At 44.7% G+C, this 11,980-nt stretch overlaps 1 protein-coding gene across 1 annotated transcript in view; it reads left to right on the plus strand.

Annotated features, from left to right (window-relative positions):
- The first annotated feature begins 4,547 nt into the window (after window positions 1-4,547).
- Window positions 4,548-11,980, plus strand: part of LOC101657909 (retinol dehydrogenase 16-like) — an 11,344-nt gene continuing 3,911 nt past the window's right edge. The window contains exon 1 of the mRNA XM_004700539.2: window positions 4,548-4,899. Coding sequence (XP_004700596.1) covers window positions 4,587-4,899 — 313 coding nt within the window. The 5' untranslated portion in view covers window positions 4,548-4,586. The remainder of the gene's footprint in view (window positions 4,900-11,980) is intronic.

The raw sequence follows: 11,980 nt of genomic DNA on the forward strand, positions 1-11,980 counted from the left end.
ATGACTTGAACAGTTAAAGCCTGTCAGTTGGTTCCTCCCTCTGATGCATGCTGGACCTGATCTGGTATTCAACATTTTCTATATTTTTGTTTGTTCATATTAGGGTTTATCTCAGATGTGTTATTTCATTGGGAGTCACCCTCTGGTCGTTGTGTTATATATTTTTCTGTTTTGAGGTATATAAAACCCAGGATTGGTGAACCTATAGGGACAGCAAGTAGAATAAGGGTTTTGTTGGGGGGTGCAGGGGATAGTGGTGATGGGAGGGTATAAAAGGGAAATGATGTCAAGGAGTCCAGGAAGGAAAGGAATGCTGGGAAACTAGTTGTGGTAGCAATTACACAATACTGCTTGATGTGATTGAACTATGGAATGATATGATATACTAACTCCCATTCAAAAGGAAATAAATTTATTTTCTAAAGTTATATGGCTGTCTACTCTTCCATATTGGGTCACTGAGTCAAAATAAACTCATGGCGATGGGTTTAGTTTAAGTATGGACTCAGCATACTGTAGTGGCAGAAACCTTGTACTTCCTGCACCAACTATAGTTAAGATACCTCCCCAGTCAGCTTGCCCCCCTCCTTTATTATAAAAACTAGGAAATGAAGGCTTTAGAAAACTCTGTTGAAACAACAGAGTTCTGGGTTTCAAAGTAACTGAGGTCAGATAGCATCGTGCCATTGATTCTAGAACTTGTAGTGAGTATTGGCTATGAGGCATTGAGTGTAGTAAACTTATAAAGATGACGGGACCTTGTCCTCAAGGACTCGCAATCCACCAGTGCCTAATTTCACCCAACTGGTCAATCCCTATTCATCCACTCAAAGCAAAGCAAGCTCTACAAGTTTAAACTGAAACTTAAAACAAAGAAGTTTTTATTGTGAATTGGGTCAACGTTATAGAGCAGATCATGTTTTACATTCAACAATTTACACACAGTTTGTTTCAACTCATCTGTTGCAATCAGTGTACCCTCATTCCTCCATTTCCTATTTCTACTCCTCCTTCTCTAACTGTTTGCACTTTGTCTTTGGGGAAATGCTACCCCATGGATTCTAAATGGCTCATTGTTCTCACCTGAGGGTGAGTTCTTTTCCAGACCTGAAGGGTGACTAAAGGCCATGGTCTTATGGATGCTCCACCAGTCATTACCTGAGCAGCAAGTCTGGTCTCTCATGATTTTGAGTTTTGTTCCACATAAAATGAAAATGTCTTAAGATACTCTTCTCCATCCTTAATGATACTCTTACACACACACACACACACACACACACACACACACACACGGACACCAACCAACTAAACAAGCAAGCAACAAAATTGCTGTTTCATTTTGTGCCCTCCTGTGGGACAGTGCTAGTGATGTGGCCTCGCTTACAGGCGTTCTTCCCAGAGGCTGTTTAAGAACTGTGGGTTGGCTGTGTTTCTGCTTCCTGCTATCCCCTCCTGAAGTGTCGAAATCTCTGGCTTTGCCACTGGTCACCTGATGAGACCATAGATTATGGTCCAGAGCTGCCACTCCAGGCTGCTGACTTGCTGGGGGCAGCAGGAAAGGCGCTGTAAAAGAAGTGCAGTATAAGCCAGTCCTCACCCAGCCCTCACAGCAGGCCCTCCGCTTAGGTCCCCCTCCCCTTCTTTTCAGGCTTCTGACTAGGGAGGGAGCCAGGGTGTGTGGTGGGTCTGGGCAGGGTTGGAGCCCAGTGGAGGCAGAGTCTGCAGAGGGTGTAAGGCCCAGGGAGGCTGCCTTCCACCCTTTCCTTTGCTGATCTGACCCTTTCTGAGCAGCATGGAGTCTGTGAGTGCCCGCTGGCAGCTCTCCCTCCCTCCCACAGCCCACATCTTTGGTTCCCACAGGCCTCCAGGTGTATGCCTTCTTCGTTTCTACACCCTCCACATGCCCCACCTGTGTCCAGACTTCTAGGGCGCTGCATGCAAGGTAGTGCCAGCGCTTGCCCCTGTTGGAAAAATCTGGGACAAGGGGAGTCTCAGCAGCCCCGCGCGCCCCTGCATCGCGCGTCGTGCCACCAGGAGGCGCGCGCCTCCACTCCGGTCAGCTTGGGACTCAGGTGAGCAGCCAGTGCCCAACCCGGTGCTCGCTGCCCGGGTCTGAGCGCCCCGTGCCCAAGAGACTCAGGTGCAGTAGACTCACGTCTGTGGCGTCCCCGACCGGGAATCTCGTCGTCGTCCCCTCCCCCTTCGCGGCTCCCAGGTGAGGGAGTTCTTCCGTTGCTCTCCTCCTTCTCTCTGTTCCGCGGAAAGGTCCAAGGCACACTGGCTGGAACCTCCTGCATTTGCTGAGGACCAGTCTGAAGACAAGGGCTCAAAAAACGAGGAGAGAATCAGCAATGCGAAGAAAGCCCCCTTGGGGCTCCTTAGACATTCCTGGGTCGAAAACAATTGTGGTCCTTGGGGAGGTGGGGAATCCAATTTGTTCCAAGTAAGTAAGAAGATCCTTCCCTTAGCAGGTTTGGGAAAATGAGAGGGTTTGCCCGATTAGGAGTTCATGTCCACCCTGGCCTGCTCAGTATCTCGGCAGCCCTTTATTCCTGCTTCTGCCTTTTCCCTCTTATTCCTCTCAGATGCCCTAGAAGGAGGGTCCTAGCAGGTACTCCAAGAAGTGCACAAAGGCTCATTTGTGCAGCCCAGGTGGCATAGCGGTTACCCAGTGGGCTACTAACCATAAGGCCAGTTGTTTGAATCCACCAGCTGCTCCATGGGAGAAAAAGGAGGCTTATCTCCTCCCCTAAAGAGTTAGGCTCGGAAATCCAAGGGATTTCGTTCTCCCCTGCCCTGTAGGATCACTGTGAGTTGGAACGGACTCAGTAGCAGTGAGCTTTTCTCTTTGAGAGCCTTTGCGGTGCTGTTTCAGCCTCCCACTTGGAGGTCAGTTTTCCAGGAGTAGTAGTTGACTCTGCTGGTCCCATTAATACGGAAACAGTGCCCGTGTATGTCTGTTCTGCCGGCATTTGAGCCTCTCTTTTCCATGGGAAACCTCTCTTCACCACGCCATGCATTTCCTCTTTCCCCTTATTTCTGGGACGGAGCTTAGATGAGTGTCACACTGGGCACAGAAACCTTGCCTTCTCCTGTCCCAGCCCCACTCTCCTAGCTCTGTGCTCCTCTTTGCTCCATCCTGGGTCCTGAAGTGGAAGTAATCATCTTGGAGCTTCAGACCTCCTGAGTCAACAGTGTTGACTAGTGTTTTCTTTAGCTTTCTAAGGGGCAACTCCTTACTTCTTTCCCTAAGCCCCTTGGTCCCTTTTAATGATTGGAGCTTATAGCTCCTCTCCACTTAAGAGAGTTTAGGACACACTGCCCCTGTTGTCCTTGATGATCAGAGTCCTGGTAGCATCACTTAGAAAGCAAGGCTGCGGTGATGGTTTCTGTTTTTAGAGCGTCAATGCTGAGAGGCCAGATTCTGTACTCGTGGCTAGACAGGAGGGGCAAAGGCCCCCGGGGGTGGAGATAAAGCATTTTTAATAGGGGACATGGTAAAATTCCCACACCTATTTGGCGTAAGTTGTTCTACTCAACCCTCCTTGGCAACTCTCCTTACCAAGTGCTCTAGCGCCATTATCTTTCTCCTCCCATGACTTTGGTGTGGGGTCAAACACCCTCTTTGTGATCCCATACATCTTTCTGTGGAAAGAGGAGCTGTACTGTGATTCCCAAGGAAACCAAAGACTCAAAGTGGGCAGAGCAGACAGATAGACAGGCTCAGAGTCCAGTCTCTATCTTAAGGTATGAATGATACCAATAGAGAGCCAACTACCGATCCTGGAAACTTGTCCTCAATGACGCCATCAGAAGGGGATTCATTACCTCGTATGTTTTTAGCCTCTTCCTTTTTTTTAATGAATACTTGCAAAATCTGTATGACAAAACATTTCCCAAATCAACAATTTTTGTCTGTCCTCTACACTCTTTGGCCTTCTCTTTGAATCCCAGAGAGAGTGACAGTGACTTAATTTTTGCAGGCGTGAAACTGTGGTAGATGAAGAAACCCAGGCTCAGAAGGGGAACTAATCTACCCATGGCCACACAGCTAGTAGACAATTGGTAGCAACGCTGAGTTTTTAAACCTGGTGTTTCTGGATTCAAACTGTATCCTCCCAGTAAAAACTTCACTTTGGTCAGAGTCCAAATCTGGGACTTGATCAGCAAATAAAAGTAAATGCATACAGTTCTAAATCAAAGGGGTTCCAGTGTATGTGACTGTGTGTGCACCTGTGTGTGTACAATGTCTGTGTATCTATGTGGATGCGTGTGGATGTGTTTGCTTCTAGGTGGGAAGTAGGGAGGAGTGGACGTACTGAGAGATTGGCTGGGAAGAGAAAGGCTTCTCAGACGGATAAGTGGCTAGGAAGGTGGTCCTTGGGAAATCCAATGACATTAGGGTTGGTATCAGTAGACCAGAGTTGGGGCCAGGGTCAGTCATGCTTATGAGAGGAATTGAACAGGAAGATAGCTGAGGATCCTGTGCCAAAGAGGCTGAAGGCCAGCTGACTGCACAGCCCTCCGAATTTGGGAGGCTCGGACTCTTTTCTGATCCAGCCTGTCTGTCTCTGTCTCCTGAAGACATGTGGCTCTACCTGGCAGTTCTCATGGGCCTGTATTACCTTCTGCGCTGGTACCGGGAGAGGCAGGTGGTGAGCCACCTTCAAGACAAGTATGTCTTCATCACGGGCTGCGACTCGGGCTTCGGGAACCAGCTGGCCAGGCAGCTTGACCTGCGAGGCTTGAGGGTGCTGGCTGGGTGTCTGACGGAGCAGGGGGCCGAGCAGCTGAGAGCCAAGACATCAGACAGACTGGAGACGGTGATCCTGGACGTCACCCAGACAGAGAGCATCGCAGCAGCCGCTCAGTGGGTGAAGGACCGTGTGGGGGACAGAGGTACCTTCCAGATTCCTGTTGTTTGTGTCTCTTTGATTCTTGTAGTGTGTGACTGGGAGACCTTTCTTCTGCTGCCTGGAGAGATGCCTATGGCTGAATTCCTGTGCTTCAGGGTGAATCCGTACTTGTTCATCTAGATCACCACCCTGCCAGCCCGAACCCCTTCTCTTTCCCACTCTCTCTCCCATCTCAATCCTGGAGCTCGGTAGTTTTAGTGAGTTTGTGCTGATGAGAATTTGGTCTTTCAGAATTCACATCTCTTCTCGCTCCTTCCCCTGTAGCTAAGGTTCTTGATTTATTTGAGTCTGAGCTCCAAGTTAAAGATCAAAGCTGACTTTCTGTCTGTCAGAAGCTTTGAGTGGGAGTTTGAGGAGCCATGCTGGAGCCAGATTCATATTCTCAGTACTGTGTTCTTCTGGAAGACCAGAGTCACCTACGGAGAGAATGATGATAAGCTCCATTTTCAGATGAGTATATGGCACTAATTCCTCCAGCTGCTCAGTGGGAGAAAGAAGGGATTTTCTACTCCTGTAAACAGTCACAGTCTATAAAACTCACATAGGCAGTCTACCCTGTCCTATAGGGATCATTGTGATTCGGCACCAACTCAAGAGCAATGAGTTTGGTTTGACTGAAGGGCCTTCTAGGACAGGGTAAACTGCCATATTGTTTTCAATGCTGTAAATCTTTGTGAAATTCAACTGGTTCATCTTTTTCCAGTGTAGTAAGTAGCTGGTGAGTTCTAACTATTGACTCCAGATTAGCAGTCGGATACTGAATCGCTGAGAAAGGTCAAGATCAAAACGAAATTGGATCACTATTTCATCACCAAGAGATAACAACTGTTGATATTATGACATTTACGGGGTTATATTTTGTATCCTTTTCATTTAAAGAGTAATGAGGAATGTCTGGTACTATATTCCTGATTAGATATTTTTGCCTTAGTTTCTGTTCAGCCCTTGTTGACCCAGGCCACATGCTATCGACTACTGGGACTTTAGACTTTCTCATTTCTAGGCCCATAACGTCCTTCATAGGCTATACCAGAAAGATTTGATGTGGAAAAGCCACTAAGTGAACTGGGTTTTACCTCAAACTCACCTATTGTGAGTTAAGGAAGCAACACCCTCCCTTGGACTTAAGGCTGAACTCCTTAATGTGAGAAGAAGCAGATGACTGTCTCCCCATGTTATGTAATCGGTGGTCATTAGACTTTGGTTTTATCTCCTGCCTTGAGGGTGCCCCAGACTACCATATATTTACAATTTTCATCCCTGCCTTGCTTTCTTATGACATGTATTAATCTGGTACGTATGGTTCTGCCTTTGTGAATGAGTGTTATTGAAAGTTTACCATATCACCAACCCCCATGGTTGTGTAAATAGTGTCTAATCACTTAAGAGTTTAATCTATAAAGTCAGCAAACCAGCCTATACTTTTATTTCCTCTTATCAACTGTGTTTAAAATCTACACCATTCGCTAAATTAATGACATTATCCATAGAAGTACCTTATACCTCCAGGGGATGATTTATAATGTTCTCTATCATAAATGATGATGATGATGTCCCTAAAGTGAACTAGAGACATATATAGACCATAGACATATCAGTGGATTGTGGGCTCACACTTAATTCTAGCTAGAATTAATTCTAGCTAACAAATCTAAGAACAATTTGTTCTTAGTACAGGACCCTACTCGATAGTCACCTTCATGAAGCAGTCACTGAAGATATGGGTACTATAGCAAAGTATGGTAAAGAAACCAGATGGTGCCTGACTATCAGGAAAAAAAATTGTGTCCATGGTCTTAAAGGTTTGTCTTCTAAGTGAGGCGTCAACCAAGCCACATGGAAAAGCACACCCACCTGTATGATCCAAGGATTGTAAATAATAAGATCCAAATCCAAAGGAAAGACTATTAGAGCTTAAATTGTAAACATCTGGTTTACAGAAGGCTATGGTTGATAGTGGAAATCCAAAATCCATTTTCAGGGTGTGTTAGCCCAGGTTGACTAGAGAAACAAACCCAGAGACACTGATATGTGCAAAAAGGAGCTTTATATCAAGAAGCAATCATACATCAAGAAAATATCCACCCCCCAAAAAAAAAGAAAATATCCCAGCCCAGTCCAACTCAAATTCCTAAGTCCAATACTAGTACGCAAGTCCATAAATCTTCAGACCCACACAGTCGCTTGCAATGATGCAAAATGCAGGAAGATAACAGGCTGGTGGGTGGAAATTTGTGTGGATCCAGTGGTGGTGGCCCTGGCAGTAATCAGGGTCAGCCAGCAGGAAGGTGAAGGCAGAAGCAGAGAGAGGGGAGGTTCCCAGGACCCTCCTTATGAGAAGGCCACCCCCATAAGGAGGCCCCATCAGGCTGTGACCTGATTGACAGGCTAAACTCCACCCCTATACTTTTACATGTCTTCAAGTTGACATGAAAGCATGTAGCCACCCCCAGGGTCCTCACATGGATTAAGCCTCCAAAGAATCCCCTCTAACCATAGTAGAGGGAGGTCAATAGCTTTTTTACTAGATAGAGGGTGTTGTAACATTATTATGCATGATGTAATACCTTATCATTTGATCTCCCATTTGACCCATATTCACGTTGTTTCTGTTTTTAAGTTTTTAATTTTTCTTCTTTCTCTTTGATTGAGGTTTTTCTGTTTTGTCTATCTCTGTTGTTGGTTTTTAATTTGTTTGCTTGCTCCTGTTTGTGTTTTCTCTGATTTTCTGTATATGAAATTCAGGATAGGTAGATCTATAGAGACAGTAACTGGATTAATAACTACCTAGAGGTATGGCAGGGGAAGATGGGGGTAAATGGAGAGCTAGCAATGAAAAGAGAATGTTCTAAAATTGATTGTGGTGATGACTGCATGACTCTTCTTAATATGATTAAACCATTAAATTGTATGATACATGAAATACATGCTAATAAAACTATTTTTAAGCGATGAGTTTTATAATATAATGAAAACTTCTACAGAAACTTAATACTTTAGAATTTTCTATTGCTATGAGTCAGAATTGACTTGACAATAGACAACAATAACAACATCCTTTATTCTACCCCCATCCCATTGCCAGCAAAATGGTTCCAACTCAGGACAACTCTATGTGTTCCAGAGCAGAACTTCTCCATCGGCTTTTCTTCGCTGTATTCTTTTACTATGGCATTACGCCTTTAAACAGGACTTGGTTCGCTATTGGAATGGTTTCTTCCATTTTATTGTCTTAAATCACTTTTAAACTAAATATCTATAAACACATACATTGATCAGATGCATCAAATAAAATCATTTTCATGTCCATATGGGCAGGGCATGTTTCTGAGCAGGAGAAGGACTCATCTCTTTGGTCCAGTACTTCCAAACTGGACAGTCACCACCCTCAACCCTAACTCGGCTTAAGGCTGCTCTGCCGCTCTAAAGTCAGTTGGCAGTTAAGTCTGCTGGTCTCAGTGTTCTTACGGTGTGTCTTTCCTCCCAAGCACTTTCTAGAGAAGGTTTTCTGAAACCTGGGTGGCCTAGGGACACAGGGTGGTTAAGGTGGTCATCTGAGCTGGGGACTGGGGGTGGGGTGCAGAGAGTGACATGTTCTGGAGCAGAGGATGTAGTCTGGGCACTAGGGCATGGGGTGAGCATGCCTGGTTTGGGGTCATCCCAGCATGGAAGGCAAAGCTTGCTCTCTGCATAGACGTTGCTCAGTTTTTATGCAAATTGGCTTCAAGGTAGTCCTCTTTTTAAAATGCAGGGCTGTTCTCCAACCTCACCCCAAACTGGGATTTCCAGTCTGTCCTTCCCCCACTCCCCACCCCTCATTGAATATTCATTTGTTTTCTGTGAATATTTCAGCCCTGGTAGGGCTGTGGGCTAGGCAGCACACCCAGCAGCCAGTGCCCAGCAGAAAAATGAAGCTGTCCCCGCCCACAGAGCTACAGTCCCAGAAACCCGATGTCGGCTTGCTCCGAGTTGGAATTGCTGTGATGGCAGTGGGTTAGTTTTGGTTTTTTAATCTGTTGTTCTTATATTCTTCACAATGATCTCCAGTTCCCACTAGCCAGCTCCTCATTGTGCTTTTCTTTTTAAAAAAATCATTTTATTGGGGACACGTACAACTCATCACAAGCCATACAGTCGTCCTTTGTGTCAAGCACATTTGTACATTTGTTGGCATCATCATTCTGAAAATATTTGCTTTCTACGTGAGCCCTTGGTATCAGCTCCTCATTCTTCCCCTCCCTCATGGGCCCTTGATAACTTATAAATTATTATTATTTTGTCATGTCTTACACTGTCCAACATCTCCCTACACCCACTTTTCTGTTGTCTGTCCCCCAGGGAGGGGGGTATATGTAGATCATTGTGATCGGTTCCCCATTTCTCCCCAACCTTCCCCTGACCCTCCTTGTATCACTACTCTCTTTATTGGTCCTGAGGGGTTTATCAGTCCTGGATTCCCTGTGTTTCCGTTTCCTATCTCTACCAGTGTACATCCTCTGGTCTAGCAGGATTTTTAAGGTAGAATTAGGATCATGATAGTGAGGGGGAGGAAACATTGAAGAACTAGAGGAAAGTTGTATGTTTCATCAGTGCTATACTGCACTCTGACTGGCTTGTCTCATCCCCATGGACCTTCTATTAGAGGATGTCCAGTTGCCTACAGATTGGCTTTGGGTCTCCACTCCGCACTCCCCCTCATTCACAATGATGTGATTTTATGTTCTTTGATGCCACATACCTGATCCTATTGACACCTCGTGATCACACAGGCTGCTGTGCCTCTTCCATGTGGACTTTGTTGCTTCTGAACTAAATGGCCACTTGTTTATCTCCAAGTCTTTAAGACCCCAGACGCTATATCTTTTGATAGCCGGGCACCATCAGCTTTCTTCACCACATTTGCTTATGCACTCACTTTGTCTTCAGCAATCGTGTCAGAAAGGTGAGCAACATGGAATGTCAGTCTATAGAACAGTTCTTGCATTGAGGGAGTATCAAGTCTGTCATTTCCAACCAAATTGTGCCCAGATACTAGCTTTGATTTTGTTGTTGTTCCTTCGTTCTCTTTTCTCTTACTCACCTTGATCCTCATTCTTCCTTTCTCCCTGTTTTCTCTCCTTTCTTCAGCTATTGAGCACTCACAATATAAGATACTCATAACAATCCAAAATTGTAAATGAGTATACTGTCATTAATGAGCAAAAATCCCCAAACTTTATTATCTGTTTCTAGACTATTGATAATGGACAGGCTGTGTTTCTTTAATGTTATTTCCTGCGTATATAAATCTTTTTTGAATTCTCCATTATCTACCAGGCACTGAACTGCGCCATGAAGAGCAAAAGGAGGCGAATGGCAAAGTTATAGGAACTGTAATATCTGCAGACACCGTGTAGTTATTTATTCTACCCTACAACCCCACTCATCTGTTAGCCCACCACTCGGCTGTCAGCTATCATGTCTGTCAGTGTTGTTATCCTATGATGGCTTACGTGGTACTAAGATGCTGGAAGCTATGCATGTCAAATGGTAATAGAGTCAACCCTAGTGAACAAATTTCAGTGAAGCTTCCCGACTGAAGTAGGAAGAAGCAAGAGACAATACATTTCTGAGGGGTTAGGTAATGCGAGCCTTATGAATATCGGAAGAACATTATTGTATATAGTGTCAAAAGATGTGCTCTTCAGGTTGAAAGACACTCAAAATAGGGCCGGGGAAAAGCTGCCTCCTCTAATGTCAACCTTACTGAGTGGATGGAGCAAACCTTTTGAGACCTTCACTTGCAGATGGAGCACAACTCAAGATGAAAATAAACAGCTGGGAACATCCATTAATAATCAGAATGTGAAACGTAGGAAATATGAATCGAGGAAAATTGGGAGTTGTCAAAAATGAAATGGAACACATAAAGATCAATATCTAAGAAATAGTGAGCTGTAATGGACTATTAATGAACAAGTTATATGGTCTACCATGCTCGGATAGACAATGTAAGAGGAATAGTGTTGCATTCATCATCGAAAAGAACATTTTAAGATAGATCATAAGGCATAATGCTGTATGCGATAGGATACTACTATACACCTACAAGGAAGACCAGTTAATGCAACTGTTATCCAGTTGTACACACCAACCACTGAAGCCAATGATGAAGAAATTGAAAAGTTCTACCAGCTACGTTCTGAAACTGAACAAGTATGCAACCAAGGTGCATTGATAATTACTGGTGATTGGAATGTACAAGTTGGAAACAAAGAGGAAAGAATAGTAGTTGGATAGTATGGCCTTGGTGATAGACATGATGTTGGAGATCTCAAGACAGAAGTTTTCAAGACCAATGATCTTGGCAGGGTGGGGGAGGAATGGGAAAAAAGAGAAGCTGATACCAAGGGATCAAGTGGAAAGAAAATGTTTTGGAAATGATGATGGCAACATATGTACAAATGTGCTGGATACAACTGATGTATGGATTGTCATAAGAGCTGTAAGAGCCCCAATAACCTGATTTATTAAAAAAATAAAATAAAATAGCATAAAAAATAAAATTTTTAAAAAGACCAATGACTTCTTCATTGCAAATACTTTTTTTCCCAACATAAACTTTACATAAGGACCTCACCAGATGGAATACACTGGAATCAAATTGACTACATTTCAGCCAAACCTAAGCTGGGGGCCAACTGTGGAACAGACCACCAAGTACTCACATGCAAGTTCAGCTTGAGGGGGAACTATGGTGTTGGTGAAGAATATTTAAAATACCGTGTTCTGCCGGTAAAAAAACACATAAATCTGTCTTGGAGGAAGTACAGCCAGATGCTCCTTAGAAGCAAGGATGGGGAGATTTTGTCCCGTACTTTGGACGTGTTTATCCGGAGAGACCAGTCCCTGGTAAAGGACACCGCACACGCGTGGTAAAGTAGAGGGTCATTGGAAAAGGTGAAGACCCCTGATTGGCTGGGTTGACACAGTGGCTGCAAGAGTGGGCTCAGAGGTAATCACAAGTGGGAGGATGACGCAGGACTAGGAAGTGTTTACTCAATGACACCTAACACCTCCCCCCA

The sequence above is a fragment of the Echinops telfairi genome, unplaced genomic scaffold (assembly GCF_000313985.2).
Source record: "Echinops telfairi isolate 266 unplaced genomic scaffold, ASM31398v2 ScPeMD7_2;HRSCAF=8, whole genome shotgun sequence".
NCBI classification, from domain to species: domain Eukaryota; kingdom Metazoa; phylum Chordata; class Mammalia; order Afrosoricida; family Tenrecidae; genus Echinops; species Echinops telfairi.